The sequence below is a fragment of the Triturus cristatus genome, chromosome 6 (assembly GCF_964204655.1).
Source record: "Triturus cristatus chromosome 6, aTriCri1.1, whole genome shotgun sequence".
Lineage (NCBI taxonomy): Eukaryota > Metazoa > Chordata > Amphibia > Caudata > Salamandridae > Triturus > Triturus cristatus.
The window spans coordinates 1,244,478,333-1,244,499,763 of record NC_140589.1 but is presented as its reverse complement, the minus strand read 5'-3'; the positions used below and the strand labels follow the sequence as shown (position 1 = coordinate 1,244,499,763).

Below are 21,431 nucleotides of genomic sequence, written 5' to 3'. Positions count from 1 at the left end.
CATACCAGAAAATTCGCCATCTGTATATAAAGCCATAACTCGCCTTCATAAGATTGTAAGCCAGATACACCAGAATCCAGGCACCTGGACTTGGTCCGGTTGGTTTTGGAGTGTATTGTCTACCTTTGGATGGAGGGTCCTATCCTTCCTAGGTATTGGCTTTCTCATATTATTCAGTTGCTGCTTATGCCTACAATGTGGACCAGCGATTTGTGGTCTGTGTGCCACATCGTGTATTCCACCACCAAGATTTCATTCATCCCGGAAGAAGAAAGAAGAACAAATGATGCTATATGAACAGATCAACGGATTGATGAAGATTGATATCTCTTAAGGGCAAGTAGGGGACAAGGAGGGAATGTGGAAATATGGATTTTTATGGTCAGTTATGTCCCCTATCTTGGACCCCAACGGTTTCATGTATAAACCACAAGTACATGTATGTTTCCTCCAGTTCCAGTTATGAAGACGCAAACACATGTGCGTCCACCGTCAACATGTCCTCTTTCAGATCCGCCATGAATGGGTCGGATATTCCATTCCTAAGTATGAAAGGCCACCGGCTTTATATGGTTCATTTATGCCATTTTACAGTCCAGGCGAGTAGGCCCTGATTCTGCCATCAAGCCTTTTCTTGCCTTCTGCCTCTGAAAGCTCCAGTTTGAGCTCGCATCTGTATCCATGAACTTTGTCCTACTCCCTGCGCGGCTAACGGTGCCTGACTCCAGCCTGTTGCCTGCCAAAAACTGTATTTCACCTTCGAGATTATCTGCTCCGCTCCCTATCCAATGCATTCCTGTCTAGTAGTTTAAGTAAACATTCTTCCAGCTACCGAGCAAAGGGCCCGGCTTCTCTGTCTTTATGCAAGTAATTCATAGCCCTGTTACTATGGAAGATTTCTGCCCTCGCATCTAGTGTAGACACTTAGACGCTTGTACACGCACTCACAGTCAGTATAGAATAGATTTTGTTCGAAAGACCTTTCCTTTTGGATAACATAGTACTTTAAACATAGGATGTTAGATATGATTTGGGATTAGGTTGACTTGACCCCCCAGACTTCTGTCTCCACATGTAGAGCTAAATGTCAAGTCCCCTTCACCCCCTAGTTGCACGTCAATCACACGTCATACTGCTGCGCGCGCATCTCTGCCAAGTATTTCTGCTGACATTGCGAAATTCTTTCATGAAACCACCCATTTATGACATCATACCTGATGACGTTCTTTAGTTACGCCCAGTTACACCCACTTTAGTTACGCATGGATGTTTTATCTTTGTTATCAATTGTTACGCCTCCTGCATCTGTTTCACTGTAATGCCTATTGTATAAAAATGATTACTTGTCAATAAAGTATGGTCCTTCACTTCCTGAACCTTCGTGGTGATGGAATATGGAGTCCATCAATTCGAATTGATTTTGGAATAAAGCCCGTTCCGAACCTCTAATACCACGGATTCTGCCTCTTATTTTACTGAGCTATTATTATAGATTTTCCGCATCAAATTAAGTACCGGTAATTAAATTATTTACCACACCGCGGTCAACTGGAAGAGCTCCGATTTGCTCCAGTTGATGAGCAGGCCAGAAAAAACAACCAAATCTCTGGATTTCACAAACAACGGGGTGCAAATTCGCCGATGGATGTCTAAGAAACATTAATATGTCATCCGCACAAAGTGATCAGAGAAAATGGCCTGTGCTGAACTGTAGCCCTCTCCAAAGAGGTTTCTCCTTGATATGCCGCACTAATGGGCCCATAGCAATGATAAATAGGAGTGGAGAGAGTGGCACACCTATCTGGTGTCCCTTTGCAGGTGTAAATATTATCCCTTTGGGCTGGTTGCTTTAGGCCTTGATTGAGAATCCAGGTACTTTTTATTGCACCAGATAAATAACAATGCCCTGTGGTACGCTATTTATCGGATGTGATAATTAGCACCTAGTCCGATTTTCAGGGGAATTACGTGGAGTTTGGTGCAGTAAACCCATACACTTTTTCCCTATTCCAACAGGTTTGATATGCCAACATTTAACAAAGGGTGATATTTTTAATGCACCTGGTAATTACCGGATATGGTAACTACCACACAACTTGTAATTCTGAGCCTCGCTTAATCAGGGTTTTAGTGTTGGGTGATAGCTACAGCAAAGGGTGTATAGGGGTTATTCTGAAGAGGATCTGTCTGCACTGGCCCTATATGTAAATTCAGTTACCAAAAACTGATGTGTTCACCTTAACGGGCCAACATACTCTTGGAGAAGAACCACACTCTTGTGGTTCGGGCAGCAGTAATTCACTGGTTAAACTACTAAAGTGTCAATTATTGTGGACTTGCAAAGCACCTTCTCCAACATCAACAAGTAAGAACCATTACTAGCTTGAACAGGATCATAATTGGCTTCTCGGAGGAAGTTACATCATTAGCTTACCAAGTTCAGCACGATCAGCATTAAAAGTGTTCGTTTATAGTTTAAATATTTGCACAATTCATACCCTGCCTATCTGGTACATTTAATATCTTCACATTTCCCAGGGTGCAATCTCTGGAGCAAAGGAAAAAGAAAGCCCGTTTTAAGGTACTGAAATTCGAACTTCTCACCAAAGGAGAGCGTGCTTGCTCAATACAGGCCCTTCTTATATGGAACACCTTGTCATTAGGTATATGAAACACTGTATCGTTAGCTCTTCATCGCTGTCAATGTATAAAGCAAATGTTGAAGACTGGTGTGTTTGGTTATCAGTTTTACGTCTAACACCACAAGATCTAGCCGGTAGTGGACACTTAACAAATGCTGTCAATCATTCCTCAAAAGTTGGTAAAGATTGGCTGAGTAAGTTAGAGAGACATAAAGGGTCTAGAGTGTTGCCACGTCAGTGAATGGCAAAGGAATTTGAGTTTCTGGGGGAATTCTCACCTAAGAATTGCGGAAAAATTGTGTGTTGGTTTCAATGTTTTAATTTGGTGAAGAGGAATGGAGATTAGGAGCACAGTTGGTTAAGGATACAGTTGAGCAGTGGTTAATTTGTAAAATAAAAAGTGCTGGGGCTCTCCTCAGGAGGCAGCGCTAACAGGAGAAATGTGCTAGTGCAAACGGCCTCCTGAATAGACCCCCCCCGGCACTTATTATTCTGGAGAGGACTTGGCCTAATGGCTAGAGCTGCTGATTTCAGAGCTGGGGAACCAGGTTTGAGTCTCAGCGTGGCTCAACAGTCTGTGATTCTGGGGGAAATTATGTGCCTTCTAAATGAGTGTGCCCTTAACTGGTGCTATAAGCACCGGTGCCGAGGATTATGTGCCAGTGCTGAGCACCGGAAAGCACCTGCTCAAATTAAGCACTGCAGTTGAGGTAATCAAAGAAGGAGTCGAGAACCGGGTGGGCACTTTAAATGGGGGGTGAAAGGAACAATGATGGATTATGGGGAGGTTGAAGGAGTTTTATAGTATGTAGTGGTTGGTCACGAGTTGTTAGGAAAGGATGCCACCCACTGGCCCTTACAGAAAGAACATGATTGGTGTGAGATGATGGCAAGAATAGTGCTGAGGCCAGCAGGTGCTCCCTAGTCCTTGAGATCGAGTCAAAAGTCAGTGGTTGCCGAGTAAAGGAGTGTTCTCAAATAGAAATATCCTGTGATGAACAATGTTTTATTAAAGGCATATCTGGGCTCCATCAGCAAGGGGTGAAAGATTGAATGCTTGCAAATTGCCTGCAGAGTTTGTTAGGAGTTCATTCGGTGTGATAAGACGAGGGGGAAGAGATTGGGTGGTTCGTCAGTGGACGAAAGGTGTTGGGGTATCGATAAATAGAGAATGATGGGGAAGCAGAGGGAAGTCAGGTTAAGAGTGGCGAAACAGGACTGATCCAAAATGCCAGTGATTGAGGAAAGAAATGCAAGGGATAAGATTGTTGAAAGAATCACGCTTAAGTCTGTAGGTCCTGACCATTCAGTACAATTCTAGGTGGATGCTTAGACTCATTTCACGGAAGTTAACCAACAATCACTCAAAAGGCCTGGGCTGTTAGTTCAGGAATCCATCTAGTATCTCGTATGCGGCTGCCCTGGAGTGAAGAAGGAAAGACGTACCCTGTTAAGACCAATGTTTCTGAAAAATGCCATAACAAAATGCACAGATGCCATAAAAAGCTGTTTGAACACAGCAAATGTGTCTCAGCATTCACACGCCGCAAAAACTTTAAATGTTTTTTTTTTTTTAAACTGGACAAATGCCCTCTTTAGAAGCTTTTATCATAATGTTTTTAGCAACATTTTAAACTCGCTCAAGCAGTTGTGTTTGCAGTGATTTTAATTAATACTAAAATAATGAAACTTTTCGAAGATCATGAAAGATCCAGATATCGTTCTAGCATTCATAAAACGGTGAACACCTGGATAGAACTACAAAGTATCTCAAGTTACCGGACAATGCTGAAATTCAGATCAAGAAAGAAAAAAAAAAATCCATGTTTTTTACAATTGACATTTCAATTTACGAAAAGCACAGCCGAACATCACTAGCCTAGTGAGGAAAGGAACAGCAGAGACCTGCTCTACCTATCAAACACATCAACGCCAGAGACAACATACAAGAGAATAAGTGAAGAACTAAAAATGGCTTCTACGTCACTTCACAGTATGTGTTCTGAGACAGCTGGAGCTTTGATGGAGCAGTGGGTCGCTTCATAAATACCACGTTTCTTATAGCAGTAGCATCTCAAACAGGTGAGAGAGTGTGTCTGCGAGAGAGAGAAAGTGATTAAGGAGGAGGCCGTGTGTGTGTGTGTGTGTGTGGGGGGGGGGGAGGCGGTATGCACATTTCCTGTTGGGACCAGATTAGGGGAAGCAGGTTCGGGGAATCGTTAGTACACGCAATCAAGGCAGTACTAGAAGGGCCACAGGATCCTTGGTTTTAACATAAATACATTCAATATGCAAAACATGACGGATATGTAGATAAAGTGATTTCCCCATAATCAAACTTTTTTGTGTTGAAGTGCTAAAGCTAGGTTTAAACTCAGGTCTCCACATTCCAAAGTCAGTAATTGAGCCACTCGATAGCATATCCCCCCATTAAAGAGCTCTGCAGTCAATATACTGCAACATACCTGAATGGCCCAAACTGGAGGCATTTGTGAACTATAGAAAATCTTCAGACGCTCCAGTACAGGCGGATTCTTGTCATCAAACTGGTCGGCAAGGGCCTACAATTAAAATATATTGAGACAAATGACACACAGTACTAGTAGAATAGCTGTGAACCACATATACATTACTCACTCTCTAATCGAGCAACCAAAAACACAAAGATTCACATGTATTACAACTGAAAATCCTGGTATTTATTGATTGGCTATCACAGAGACGTAAAGCAAAACACAAACCAATATCACAAGTGGAAGCTATTTCTAGAAGGTAACCTCAAACCCCATTATTTTCGCGGGAGAGATGACTACGCCCAAGAGGGCACAGGACTTGTAATCTCAGCCCACAGCGGTGGCCTTGCAGACTTCCCTCTGGGCCATCCAGCAGACCCCGGACGAGACATACCTGTGAGCGGTGGACAGGTGGACATCAGCGACAAGCAGATGGTGGACAAGATGGCAGCGGCCAGCCAACACTGAGCTTGCGAGGGGACACACCAGGTATCCGGCCCCACCCACGTACGGGTGTGGGTGACGACACAGGGCACTGCAGGCTCAGGGGAAGCTCCAGGTGGGAAGTGGGCCCAGCCTAGATCCCTCCATACAACCACCCAGGAAGACCTGCACGAGTTGGAGTCATTGTAGCCGACACTCTCCTCCCGAATGACCCACCGGAAAGAACAGCAGTGTTTGTTAAGCTTGTCATGAGGGAGTCAGCAGCTCCCAAACAAAGAGGAGGAGCCTGGTGGGGCGCGACCCTTGTTCGGCAGCTCTGCACTGCTACAGGAGGTCTCACTGAAGTTATTACAGGCAAGTGCCCCGCTCAGAAGGGTTGCCTTCTAGAACGCCATGGCCCTTGTGATGAGTGGTGATACTGCACAGCATATGAACCACAGCCATAAGTAATGTAGACAACAGGAAGTCGATAGGCTGGTTCAGCATTGGCACAAAGTTGGGAACACGCCAAGCCCTTTGATCTCTGCCCATTCTGTGTTGACATCCTCTGGTATGGACCAGAGCAATGAGTGGGGTGTGCCTTCTCACCAGCAGAGACAGCAAGTGGAAGGTGTACTGGGACTCTTCCGGGACCCAGCTGTTGTGAGTGATGTGCTGGGGAGGCAGAACCTCTCCCAATGGTGAGAGGGTCTGACAGTATAAAATGTTGACTTTTGGGGGTCAGTGGTCCAAGCATGGGCCAGGTAATGCCCAGTGAAGGTCTGCATCTGGAAGGACCCCACTGAACACCAGCCATCACTGCAAGGTGAGGGGAATGTGGGGGGATTCCCCGTGGATTTATGAGTGAAGTGGGACGGGGACTGTAGAGTGTGGACCTGACCCCTGAGAGTGGCTGAACCCACTCCATAAGGTGCAAAGCGTTTACTTTGTAAGCCCCCTCCTCACACTTTGGGCAAAATAGTCAGGAATGCTCAGCCCCCTTGGACCCTGGTGACCTGCATGAAATGCCCCCCGTTTACTGCAGGAAGTGCACTGCTGGCTACTCGGAGTGTGCATCATTAATGTGCACAGAAGGATCGTTGGAGCTGTGTTTCTGGTTTTAACCCATTCCAAGTCCCACCCTTGCTGAGTTGGCCTTCTTTCACAGCTGGTGCCACATAGATTCAGTGCACAGTTAATTAGCCGCACCTTCAAAGACAGTGGTCACCTGGCCTAAACTTGAGGTCACGATAAAGGATCTCCTCCAGACTCCTGCTCACTAGAAGGGTGAGGATGGAAAGAAATCCACCAAACAAGCAGATAATGAGCATGAAGAAAAAGCTACCCTCCCCCAAGCAATGAAGAGGCTATCACTAAAAGCTTTATGCTAGAGTTCTTTGCAGATACCAAAAATCAAATGGGGGCAGTCTGGGAAGACCTCAAGCATAACATGTCTGAAATGAAATGATCTACATGACCTTGGCCAGAGGGCCAACTCACTAGAAATGACTCAATATGAATGCTCTCTAAAACTGAAGGAATAACGCTCATGGCTGGTGACTGTTACTGCCAAACAGCACATAACTCGTCAGGAGAAACAGTAAAACCTTGAAAACCGCTCTCGTACATGTTACCTCTGCATTAGAGGGGTCCCACTGGGCAGGGGCGGCCGAGACATCAAATGATTCTTTCAGGGTTTAGCGGAGATGCTAATCGAGGAGCATGGATCAGACCCCCTTCGAGTTGACTGAGCTCATAGAGCAGGCCCATGCAACTGAAAGTCATAGCTTCCTACAGATAATTTGGTCTGCTATCACCACTTTAAGGACAAAGAAGCGATTTTTGAGGCAGCCTGCAGAGGAGGCCCCATTCGCTATAATGGTGATGATCTGCAAATATTTCAAGCCCTTTCAATGGTGACTCATCAAACGTCGAGCCTTCTGGGTGCCACCTCTTTCCTCGAAGATAATAACATCAACTATTGATGGGGCCATCCCTTTTGACTTCTGAGTGGCACTGCAAATGGGTCATTAAATTCAGACGGGAGACATGCCGGGTGCTGAACCTGCCTCTTCCTGACACAGAGCCTCCTTTACCCCCAGACCTGCCACGTGTGAAAAGCCCAGAATGGAAGACAGTGAAGTGCCATGGCGGTAAAAGAACTCAAAAGCAGGATGAGATATTGGCAGAATGTAAGGCCTCCATGGAGCAAGTCTAGAGAGTGAGTGGAACACTAGAAACTGGATCGCCTGGACAACGATCTCCCAATGTGACACCGCAGTGCTAAGGGCAAGGAGCTTCTTAATCCATACGCAAACAAACCTGAAAGATTTCTCATATGGGACCTTATGGAGACACCGACATACATAGGACAATGGATTGCCACTGGCTGGGTCAGAACCTTCCTGGTGTTGACGTTATCAGAGGTTGTAGCCCCCCCGCCCAATATCCTTTATATTTGTATTCACTCCTTTCCTTCAGCCTGTCATCTAACCTTCACAAACAGGGCATAGATGAAATGTGTTGCTGCCTTATTGTCTATCTATATCCAGAGGTTCAACACACGTTTTTGGTTTAATGTCAACATAGTTCATGCTTTTTGAATTTTTTGTTTCAGGGTTCTTAGTAGTTTGGTGGGGGGTAGTGGGAGGGGGGGGGGCTGCCACCTTTATGTCACCTTTTGTACTCCTTCCATATCCAGAATGAGATTCCTGCATTTTTTACTGAACCACACCACCCATGACACTTAATTATCTCCATGTATAGTGTACAGGGCCTGAATTACTACCTCAAAATGCTGCTCCATTCTTCATAAACTATGTCTCTTAAACATTGATGTGCGATTAATTCCAGAGACCCACCTATTGAGGGAAGACCAAATACTCTTGAAATCACAGGTTTTCCTTTGCCAATATTTTTCCGATAGAAATCTGCAGGTGAGGGTATTTTGATCCATCATAGCCGTGCACTAGTTGAGGAGGACTCCATAAAGGACAAAGCGGGTCAATGGATAACAAATAAGGGAATCTTGAGGGGAGAGCTGTTTGCCTTTGCTTCGGTATACAGCCATCATCAAGGTCAGGATCATATTCTGATGGAGATTATATTATGTTAAACATATCTGAAAAGCATACTATCAACCGGGAGGTTATCCTGGGCACAGCAGGTATGAGTCTAGTCACACATAGGCCCTAGTGAGACTTTTCGAACAGCCTGATCTTCTACTTCTTGCGGAATTCAAGAAGCGAGGAGGAGGCTCTTAGGTGTAGCAGCAGGTCGTACCATGCTTAGAAGCGATATAGGAGCGCCTCATCCACCAGATCTCATTTTCCATCTGTGTGGGATTTGTGCAAGCAGGAGACCGGACAAGCAGAGGTGTCTGGAAGGTTTGTAAAAGCAGATGTGATTTTTGAGGGATGCCGAGATAGCGTTTTAAAAGTGTGGGTGAGAAGTTTGAATTGTGCTGGTTTGTAAATGGGAAGCCAGTGGAGCTGCTTCAGGTGTAGTGTGATGTGAGTGTGGCGTGACGTGGGAGAGTGATTCTAGCCACGAGTTCTGAATGGTATGCAGCCTTCTGGTGATTTTTTTAGTTGATACCATCACAGAGAATTTTCCCATAGTCCAGCTTGCTTGTGGCCACGGCATGCATTTTTTTTTCCGGGTGCAGAGTGGGAGCCACATGAAACTCTTCCTCAGCCTCATCTGGGTATGGAAGCGTAAAGTGATGACAACCCTGACTTGGGCAGTCATGTCGACTTTGCTGTTGATGTCGCTCCTAGCTCTGTTGGCCACCAGGTGGAATCCCACGGTGATGTGCTCTTCCTGAAGATCATGATTTCAGTCTTACTGGTGTTCAGCTTTAGACAGTTGGTCTTCATCCAGTGGGTGAGTTCAGTCAGGCAGGCACTGACCTTGATCCAGGTACTGAGCATCTCGTCTGTGAGAGAGAGAGAGAGAGAATGAGTTCTGTGTGATTGGCATAGGAGACAACGTTGATATCGTAGGAGCGGATGGTGCTCGCTAGAGGAATCATGTATGCATTGAAGAGGGTCGGGCTCAGGGAGGACCCTTGCGGAACCTTGCAGATGAGGTCACATGCATCCGGGGTGTACGGCACCAGGCTTACTGACTTGGACTTCCAGGCAGGAAGGAGCAGATCCATCGGAGTGTGTGTCCTTGGATTCCGATGTTGTGTAGGAATTGGATGTAGTGGGAGACTGTGTCAAACGATGTGCTCTCTGACAGCATGGTTTTCCATGCCAATCATAATAGAGGGAGACCATAAGCTCGTATATTATTCAGGACTGCACACCGATCAATCGGGCGAGAGAGGGTCGATGATCCTTTGGGCTTCAGGCATACTGCTACTGGAAGTCACGGGCTGGTGGACGCTTGAAGGACTCGACACCCTCTAGGGCGAGATTAATCACATTATTTCAGAGCACACAAAACATTAGCAGGCTTGATTATCTCCTCCTTGACAAACCACTAATCCCAAACCTGGTAAAGGCAGACCAGCACCCTATCACGCTTTCAGACCATGGGCCATTCTCTTGCACACTTACTTTCCAGTGGCCCACGCCTCAGGGACTATGCTGCACATAGTGACTACAGAGGGCCAAAATTACGGAGGAAAATCCTCAAGGTGCGAAGCCAGATCAGAACATTAGAATAAGGCTGTGCTGCTTAGTTGTTGGTCAAGTTTGATACTAAATACTACACATGGGGAAAGAGATCTGGCAAGTTACTGGCCAATCTCTTTTGAGCACACAACACCAAATGAGCAATAGCTGAATTAAAATCATCAGATGAGCACACTCAGGACTATGGGAAGGCTAAATGTTTTTATGAGTTTTACTCATGACTATGCTAAGGAACCCACAGACCCACAAGCTCACGCCACCTACTCAATAGGAGCCACATTACCCAAATTGAGCCATGCAGAGACTGGCTCAACAAACCCATAACTAAAGATGATATTCTCACCTCAAAATTTAAACTGTGCTCATCGAAGGCACCAGTTCCCTATGGCTTTACAGCCTTCTTTTATAAATGTATGGCACACTCACTTCCAACCCTACCCCTATTTCACAGGGTCTATCAAGAGATGATTTTAGAAAGACAGAAGATCCCCCGCAATGTCCGAGTCAACTAGATCTCTGATCCCTAAACAGGGAAGGAGCACAAGAGATTTTGATCGTACCGCCCAATCTCCCTCCTCAACGCTGATGCAAAAATCTTTACTAAAATAGCAGCATTGTGTTTACAGGTGTTCATGGGTGAACTGGTATATCCTGATCATTCAGGTTTCATTCAAGAAAGACAGGCAAGTAACACAAAAAAGGCTCTTTATCCACTGGACATATAGGCCACGGGCTCTAAACAGTCTTTCCTGATTACTCTGTATGCTAAACACACATCTGACAGAGTGGAAAGGGACTTTTTGGCAGTCACATTGAAGATGAAGGGGTTAGGGGACGATTTCACTGGCTGGCTTCTTGCCAGCTATTGCAGCCCTGTATGAGGGTTAACGGGCTACATTCCCAATGTGTTAACATAACCAGAGGCACAAGGCAGAGGTGTCCATTGTCCCCACTCTTCTTTGCCCTAACCTTGGAACCTCTGGCCCAATGTATTCGAGTCAATCCAGATTTAAAGAGAATCAAATTTAGAACCCTGGAAATCAAAATCATCATGTTTGCAGATTACATCCTCTTGTTGATTACCAGCTCCCTGATGTACTTGAGTAGATGGCCACATACCAGAGGGTTTCTGAATTCAAATGTAATAATTCTAAATCAGAAATTCTAAACATCTCGATCCCTAAAACTGTAGTGGAACGCTTAATGATAGTTAACCCCACTGTGTGGAGCAGTTGATCACATTAATGGCCTTGGCCTCGCCCTGGCCCCCACCCCATCTAAAACGAAGGAAATGAATCTACAGCGACTCAAAAGAGGGTTCAAGGCTGAACATAACAACTGGAAATATAAGACACACTCGTTATTAGGCCAGATATCAGCCTACAACATTTCCATTTGGTCTAAGATCCTATACATTCTCCAGACTCTGACACTTCACATATGTAGGGACTACATTGGCGACCTTAATTCACTATGCAATTCCTTCATTTAGGCAAAAAAAAATGGAATGCCTCTCCAGGAAACAGTGTTCACTGAGCCCACACCAAGGGAGATTGTGGGTACCTGACTAGCTCGCTATAATGCAGCAGCCCATCCGCAAATCATAATTTACTGGACATGTAGGGAGACCAAAAAGGGATGGTGTATGAGCGATCACACAATGGCAGTGGGATCATTCTGGGAGGTTCCCTGGAAACCCAAGTCGCAAAGCATTCACACACCTTACATATCCCTGATCATGCGAGCCATGCTAGCTGTATGGGATAGGATGGCAATTAGATAGGGCTCATTTCTTTCCCGTTCCCCCCCCTTCACTCCTCTGCTGGGAAATCAAGAGTTCACACTGGTGATGTCTAGGATGCCCTCTCAGGAAAGGCTGGAAGGAGGATGTAAAACCCTTAGAGATATGCTTGATCAAGATACCATTAAATCATTTGAGCAACTGAAGACGAATTTGCATTTCCTGAGATGGAGTGCTTCCATTATTTGCAATTTTGTCATTGATTGCTCAATACAAAAATTGAACACCCAAGTCTATAAGAATCAAATTGGTTGCTTTGTAAACTGTAGCATATTTTAATATGTAGGTACAAAAAATATTCTAGCATCTCCTAATGGGACTGGAAAATCAATTGTCACTTATCCTTTGAACTCCCCTGACACAGTTCAATTAGCATCCTTTTAATAAAAATAAGGGTGTTTTCACATTTATAATGTCTTTCAAATCCAGAAAAGAAGCCGATGCCAAATTGTCCGTGATAGTTAGGTACAAAGGCGCACATAAAAGCAGGCTGGGAACGGCTACACAAAAAACAGATTTTATTATATGGAAGATCCCACTAGCTTGAACTGAAATTAGACCACCATATTAGGAAATGTGTGCACATGCATTAAACCACACTTACTTTTTAGTAACTTTTGACAGGGGTGAGCTAAAGAATGATGATGGATTAAACCCAGATCAGTTGACTGGGGGTGAGTGCTTGCAATGGTCAACACTCCGTCCATCATCCCCTTTGGTTTTGCTTTGTTCGCCCTAAGTTGGCAGGGTATGCCCAGACGTGGGTCCCTTGCTCACTTTGCCACTGGATTCAAGCTAGCCTGGCTGATGACGGCTGATTAGCCAGAAACCGGTCCCAGGATGCTTGTTTCCGGTCCAGGGAAGACATGGCTTGGCAGTTCGGGCTGGACTGTTCCAATGAGGCACAGGGTCAGACCAATTTGCATATGGCCATGTTTGAACTTGGGTGGTGAAGTGAGCTAAAGAATGATGATGGATTAAACCCAGATCAGTTGACTGGGGGTGAGTGATTGCAATGTCCATCATCCCCTTTGGTTTTGCTAGGCTATGTCACAGGGGCACTGTAAGATCAAGAGACTGGCTCCATATTCTGGGAGAATACATCAAGAAATGTTTACACCAGGTTTGTTGTCCATCATGTGTTGAAAGGGTGGAGAGCCATGCAGAATTAAATGTGTCTGGTACTCTAGAGGAGAGTGTTATTTATTCCACTAGGATAAACAGAGGTAATGATAACCTCCCAATCACATGGCTTTACGTATATTTCTTATCCAGCACGACTCCTTTTTAATCATAGAATAGTACACTTCGAGTAATATATAACAAAATTCACACTCGCGCTCTTCCAGAACCCACATCTCCTCTGATACTGCTTGTGCAAGGGTTGCTCTCAGGTTGATTCCTGACTTTTAGGTCAAGCCCATCAGAGAGCACAGCTGTCTTGTTGAATAAGACCTATTGTCAGTTTACCTAGAACGTCCAGCAGGCTTAAAGCCCGCACATTGCTTACCACTTGTTGGCTTTATTATCACTCAGATTTACTTGATTCTTTTTCAATGGATTGTCTTGTCCATCTTGTGTTTGTCCTTGTCTGGAGTATAGCATTTTACTTGTGTCCTTCCGCTGCTCAATTTTAGGAAACAACTTTATTTTTTATTTTTGCTTAAGCATGCCAAGAGTGTGCATGTGTTTTCCAGCCTTCTCTCTAGAGTAATTCTCGCCCACCCGCTATCTGTGTCTCTCGCCTGTGTGTTTTTCCCTTCTCCTCATGTTGTTCCCTCTCTCTTACACATCTACCCCAGCGCGTATGCACATGCATAGCGTCTGGACCATAACAACACCCATGTGACTCAAAACAAAAAGGAGGCACTCCATTTACAAGTCTGTAGTACCCTCAAACAACCGAAAGAAAGATTAGCCTGAAAAATACACTGCCATAGTAGAGTTCGTAAACGTTTTCTCATTTCATGGGGTAAGTTCCAACTATGTTTTAAATCCTTTATTTGACCATTTTTCTTAACTGCAATACAAAACAGAAGAGAGGGGAGGAGACGGGATTCGAGACATTGAAGCATTTGCGTATGCATACCCAATGACAAATACAAAAACCATAAGTGCATTTTAGTGATACTGTGGGACAAGAAAAAAGATAATGAGGGCTAAGTAGGAGAAGAAAAGAAAGAAAAAAAGAGGCAAGGATGTGTCACGAAGAGAAAAGTGGTAATATTAGAAGAAAAAAATCATACATCTGGATCCTGGGTGGTATGATCTGTGGAAAGGGCAGGTGCTGAAGTCTGGCATCTGGGTGAAACCAATGGTTTGCAAAATGGACGTGCGCGACTAGGTAATAGATACGGAAATCAGGGACGGCAAATCCACCACGTTTGTACAGAAGGGTGAGTGTTCCCCATGCTATCCAAGGCCTGCGAACCACCCAGACGCGCTTCAAAAGGATGCTGTGCAATGTTTGAAAACAAAGAGTTAATCAGAGGTATAGGGATGTTCGTGAATAAGTACAAAAAGTGAGTGAGTACTGTCATTTTGACAATAGTGATGTGGCCTGCTATGTAGAGTGGCAGTTGTAGCCATCGGTCTACCTGTGTCGCAAGTCTGGTCACGGCAGGTCAGTAGTTTAAACTGATAACCTGTTCCTTGTCCCTGTGGAAGACAATACCCAGATACTTAGAGTAATCAGCGGACCATTTGAAGGGGTATTCACATGTGGGAGGGGTGGTAACATCGGTGAGGGGAAATAGTTCAGCTTTCACCCAGTTGATGCAGAGGCTCGACAGCGCCCCGAAACAAATAATCTCCCATACTATAGGGACTAGGTTTTCTGAAGGCTAATCAATAAACAATAGTATATCGTCGGCATACATGGAAATGAGGAGTGGACCGGGTTGAAACAGGAGACCTCGGTGCATATGGCGCTCCTGGAGATGGCGTATCAGGGGGACCATGGCTATGATAAATAATAGAGGCGAGAACAGGCAGCCTTGCCTGGTGCCTCGAGATACAGCAAATAGTTTTTTAATGGAGCTGTTAAGACGAGCCGGAGCAGTAGGACTAGAATACAGCAAGGAGATGAGAGGCGTAAATCTACCAGGGATGCCTAACTTACTATAGGATGCGCGACACATAGGGTCTTCACCCGGTTGAAGCAGCAAGGAGATTGCAGCTTCTCACATTGTGGGAGGAAGAATTCCCATCTCAATGGCTTCTGCGTAGACTTCAAGTAGATGTGGGATCAAGATGTTTTTGAATGCATTATAAAAGGATCCAGTGAGGTTGTCCAGGCCGGGGGCTTTAGTGCCATCCAATGAGTTGATCGGCTGGGCTATCTCCTCCTCTGAGAACGGCTCATTAAAAAACTGTGACTGACCATCGGTGAGCCATACCATAGCGAGCGCCTCAAGGTAGGACTGGTGGGCATTGTCTCAGGCAACTAGCGGAAGGTTTACAGAGATTGATAATGTGAAACCATTTCTTGCATAATACATTCAGTTTGCGTAACATGGGTGCCGTCATCCAGGATGAGCTCCGTAATGAGCCCCATGCCTACGGGAGGGAGCAAGAGACAGACCAGTGTTCTCCTGGAGCATTCACACTATCCATATTGGCAGGCAGCTGAGTATTTACCGAGAAAGGAAACTTCCTTCTCTGCTAAATTACAAAATTCCTCCAATAGGACTCAACGCTTATGAAGGGTCGTGGGGGAGGGATGTGAAACTGCTATGCACATACTAGCGGGTGACTTTAACCTGTCCATGGACCCGATCTTAGACAGAGACTCACACTGCCCTGTTCATCCCAATAACTCACACAAAGCACTCATTAATCTTTGTACTCGCTTCAACTTTATAGATGCTTGGAGGTTCCAAACCCCACGGGGAGGGATTATACCTTCTATTCTCATCCACATAATTCTATTCCCGTATTGATCACCTACTTATCTCAGGCAACGCCATAGCCAGGATCGAGCATACCTTGATTGAACCTAGTGTGGTCTTAGATCACGCATGCATTACTCTGACCATTTCAGACCTGAAACCCTTTAAAAAGCAAACCCAATGGAGACTTAACAACGAAATCCTAGAAAAAGAAGCGCACAAGATGGGAGGCATTAAAGAGCACTATTAGAGGTGAGATCATCAAAATTAGAGCTGCCATGAATAGAGACTCCAATAAAAACCTTGATATATTAGAGACAGAGAATGCTATTTTAGAACAAAAACATATCACTTCCAGGGATGTCTCAACCTTGAAGGAACTTATGAAAAAGAAATATGAGTATAATAAAATAGTCAGTGACGGGGCTGGAGTATGGATAAACAAACAAAAAGTTTTAAGCTTTGTAAATCCCAAAAAGCAGGAAAGAGCTTAGCATCATACTTAAAGTTCACAATACAGAAGAATTTGATTAAAAACCTCATAGACCAAGATGGCTTAGGTCACTCTGACCCCAACAAAATTGCAGAGGTTTTTAAGAAATTCGACTCAACTCTATCTGGTAAGAATCAAGACCTGGATAACATGAAAACACAGGCATATCTGAATAAATACACACTACCTGCCCTTTCAGAACAGGAAAAATCTGAACTTAACAGCCCAATTACTGTTTCAGAAATTGAAAGCTCGATAAAGGCCCTCAAAATTGGGAAAGCCCCGGGCCCTGATGGGTTTTGTGCCAAATTTTATAAGTGCTTCTCTTCGTCACTGTCACTCCCACTACTAAACCTGTTCAAGGAATTTAGTGACTCTGGCAAGGTTAATGGAACACCGGCAGAAGCCATCATAGCAGTAATCCCAAAGGACGGCAAAGACCCAACACTCCCGAAAAACTACAGACCGATATCTCTAATTTATACTGCAAAATGTATGCAATGATACTTGCTAAACGTATTAAATTTTTTTTAACCAAAACTCATTCACCCCTCGCACGTGGGTTTCTTAAAAAACAGACTTTCCAGTGATAATACACGTATCCTAGCACATGTCTTGGAGAAATCCAAACTTACCGACTCGCCAACAGTCGCTATCACTTTGGACGCCGAAAAGGCATTTGACAAAGTTGATTGGGCATACTTGGAAGCAACACTTGATAAATTTAATCTGGGTGAGAATTTTAAACGTATGGAAATGGCACTATGTTTTAACCCATCAGCTAGAGTCAGAGCGGGAGGTTGCCTCTCATCACCCTTTAAATTAGGACAGGGAACTAGGCAAGGCTGCCCTCTTTCACCCGCTCTATTCCTCCTTGCAATTGAACCTTTCCTCCAACATTTTAGGAACAATCAACAGATTACAGGGATACGTTTCAACAACTGCACTGTCAAGATTACGGTTTATGCGGACGACGTGTTAGATGTCTCTGAACACGCGGAAGTAGCTATTCCTTCACTTATGTCCACAATTGCTGACTTTGCTGCAGTATCCGGGTATAAGTTGAACAAAGACAAAACGGAGGTGAAATTCCTGAATAATCTGGGAGGGAAAGAAATCATTGGTAACTCGGGCCTATTGTGGCAACCCAAGTGCTTTAAATACCTAGGCCTAGACTTCACGAAAGATATGATCACCACCCTTCAAACCAATGAAAATGCTCTCCTTAAGAAAATCTCTTCACTGCTAGATGGCTGGTCGCCTAAATTCCTATCTTGGTGGGGAAGGACTGTGACATTAAAAATGATGATTACCCCTCTCATCAATTATCTAGCCAGCATGCTACCGATGACATTTTCAAACGATTTTTTAAACATGATCTATAAGCTTTTTAACACGTTCCTTTGGCAGGATAAGAAACCCAGAATATCTATGAAAAAACTACAATTACCCAAAGAAAAAGGTGGTCTGGGCCTTCCAAACTTTAGGAACTATCAAGCTGCATATCTTTGTAAACAGGGATCTAACTGGCTAATCCCTCAGACTGAATACAAACCAGTCTGGTTGGACTTAGAAAGATCAATCATCCACGGCATGCCTCTACCTGCTCTCCTCACCATAGATATTCCCTCTTTACCCCATTCGAAGTATATCTTGCTTAACACCAAACGAGCCCTACTACGATTGGAACACTTTTCCCCATTAAAAACTAACAAATCCAATTTGGCATCGCTCTGGAATAACCACAATCTGAAATTGACGGAAATATGCTTCACTGGGCCCATTGGTCAAATAACAGCATAAACCTAGTCAAAGACCTTTTTACAGGAAACCTCCCCCTATCCCTCTCCATGCTTCAGACCCGCCATGGGCTAAACGCATTAGACTTTTATAAATTCCTAAAACTAAAATCTCTCCTCACGATGCGCTCTATAAAACACTCCGATCCGTCCATACTCTCAAAGTTGTCACAGCTACTGGAGTCAGGACACACTGTCTCAAAAGTGTATAAGATCTTATCCCCCAAACCTCGCAAATGTCACACAAAATGTGAAGAAAAGTGGGAATCCGAAGCTAATTCTAGCAATATCAAATTAGATTGGGAAAAGATACATAAAACCCCCTTCTCGAACAAATTTTCTCCAATACTATCGCAAACCAAACTGATGTTAATAAATAGGACATACTGGACACCTGAAAGGATTTTTAAACTCAATATCAGCGAAAACCTCATATGCTGGAACTGTAAATCTCATGAAGGTAACCATTCACACATGCTCTTTCATTGCCCTCTCATACAAACATATTGGGATGAGATTTACAAGTGCATAGGCAACACTTTCAACATAACCCCCTCGAGGAAATTTTCCTACGTCTGCTCTTGACCCTAAAGTCACTGATATAAATGATCGATACTTGTTAGATATTATGCTTACTTTAGCTTGTAAAATCATTATGAATAAGTGGAAAAACTCCAAAGAGGTCTGATTCAGGATATGGCAGGAGTGGCTAGCCTTCCTCAGAGGAGCCGGCGTCGCGCTTTATGCCTCTCCATGGCGTAAATCACACAGGAAACCATGGAAAACCTTGGACACTCATTCTTTCTCCTATGATCCACCCTGAGTGGATCTAATTCCTCACAAGGCCCTAATCATAGAAGACTACACTCGTGAAGTCACGCACTTGTAATGTATTGTATTGCCCTAACGCGAACGGGTAACTGTACCCGTTTGATATATCTGGATTGTAGTGTACTGTACTTTCCTTTAGCACAACTATGACACCTATCAGTGCTTCATATGCCTTGACTGTATAATAATCTGAGTAATAGCCAAATGTCGACCATGTCTGTTGTCTCTAAAGCTTCATTGTATTTCACGTGACAAGTCACTTGAGTAGCTTCTTATTCTTATTATTTATTTCTCTCTATCTTTCCTGCTTTCTTTCTCTCTCTCTATATTTGATTTGATTTCCATCGACTTACTTTGTACCTCACATGACTTGACAGCAATGTAACTTTCGTAGACTAACTTTTGTGATCTAATATTTTGCACTATTACTGTGTCTCACTTTTTGTTCCTTTCTTGAAATGCGATAAAAATGATTTGAAATAAAAAGATTATCAGTACAGGTAAAAAAAATAAAAAAATAAAAAATTGGTTATGGCAGTTTGAAGTTCGGAAGAAAAAGACTACGTCCAACAACGCAGATGAAGGGAAGGACCAGCGACGTTCCCAGCTCGCCCATAAGGAAGGGTAAGTCGTAGTCTAATCGATGCATGGTCCGAGAGAGTGCACCGCAGAACCTGTGCGTCCCGGATCCACGGTGCAGCGCAGGCCGAGACGAGTCAGTAATCCAGCCTCGACAATACCACATGTAGTGCAGAATAGAAAGTATAGCCTGGAGTGGTGGGATAGCGAGGGCGCCAAATATCTCCGAGAGCGTGATGGTGGATCATATCTTGGAGGGGGTAAGAAGTGCAAGGTTGGGGCATGTGCTGGAGGAATCTAATGTTGGGTCTAGGAGCATATTTCACTCACACCCCATAACAATGGCATCAGCCTCGTGTTTGTCTAACTGAGTGAATAAGTTCTGATAGAAATGGGGGTCATCAGTGTTAGGAGCATACAGGTTAAGGAAAAGGAGTTTTCGCCCCAGCATTATCCCCACCACCAGAAGGTATCGACCTTTGTCATCCGCGATACTGTTATGATGCTGAAAAGGGAGTGTTTTGTGGACGAAAATGCAGTCCCCCTCCCCTCCCGAATAGGAGCAGTAACTGGTGAAAAATCGGTGCGGCCCCCAGCATGTAGCAGAAACAGGGGACGGTTGTGGAGACAGATGCTCCTGTAGGAATGCAACTTTGACAGTGTGCCGTGTAAGATATGATAAAACCAACTTGCCCTTCTATGGGTCATTTAACCCATGGACGTTCCCTGTGAGGAGTGTAAGATCAACGGGGGATCTGTTATCACCCGTCTGAGTATCGTGTAATCATGGCTGTCATGCACGGCATGATATAAAATGTGTTGTGTGGTCCATTCTCATTGGAAGAAAGGAATAATGTGAGAGAAGTAAAGAAAAAGGGGCGGTCAAAACAATAGCAACACTGAACACATTCCAAATAACCCACCCACACCAGGCTACGAGAACCCAGTGAATCCCAATAAAACCCCATCGTACACAAAAAGACCCCAACTGGATAATTGTGTATGAATCATTCAATGAAAAGCAGCAGTCAGCAGCTTGCAGGGAAAGGTTGAGCATAATCTAAGGAAAGAGGTGCAGTGCCTTGTGGTGTTACAATAGCAAAAGGTAACCATCTACACCGGGGTAATCAAACAGTTCAACTGGGGTCAAGCAGGTCGGCACTAGCTGAGATGTTATCATCCAGGGAAGAGCGGTCCAGAGTGGTGTGAGTCCAGGTGGGGCTGGTACGGCCCAGTTACTTTCAGAAGGCGATGACCTCGGCCGGGGACTCAAAGAAGCGTGGTTTAAGCTCTGTCGCAACTCATAGTCGGGCGGGGTATAGCATTTTGTATTTCAGTCCATGCTTCTGGAACTGTGCCTTTGCCTCTGTGAATTTCCACCTCACCTCCTGCACTGCCATGGTGAAGTCTGGGAATATTGAAATGACAGCACCCTGATAGTGCAAAGGGGACTTTTCTCAGGCCATTCGTAGTGCAATCTCCTGGTCCCAGTAATCGACGGGCCCAAGGATCATTCGGTCGAGCCAGGACGTGGGAGAATCGAAACAGGCATCAATGGCACGAAAGCTGGCCTGCACTTCCGTCAGAATGGCAGCCATACCCTCGGGGCATCTGCGCAGCAGTCAGAATCCACGCCATCCTCGGCTTTGGGCGAGGGGCCAGGTTGGTCCGCCGACTTAGGCCTGTCAAACGTGAGCCAGCGCTGTTTAGGGTCCCCAAGACCCTATGGGCAGTAATCTTCCGGGGGGGGGGAAGAGAATTGAAGGATGTAGGTGACGGGCGCCTGGATGGAAACAGATAGGCAGGAAGAGCAAGGA

The 21,431-nt window shown here is 44.7% G+C and overlaps 1 protein-coding gene across 1 annotated transcript in view; it reads right to left on the bottom strand.

Annotated features, from left to right (window-relative positions):
- TTC27 (tetratricopeptide repeat domain 27) overlaps positions 1-21,431 on the bottom strand; it is a 1,631,130-nt gene that overhangs the window by 350,369 nt on the left and 1,259,330 nt on the right. Inside the window, exon 11 of the mRNA XM_085612184.1 lies at positions 5,108-5,203. Within this exon, the coding sequence (XP_085468310.1) occupies positions 5,108-5,203 (96 nt within the window). The remainder of the gene's footprint in view (positions 1-5,107; positions 5,204-21,431) is intronic.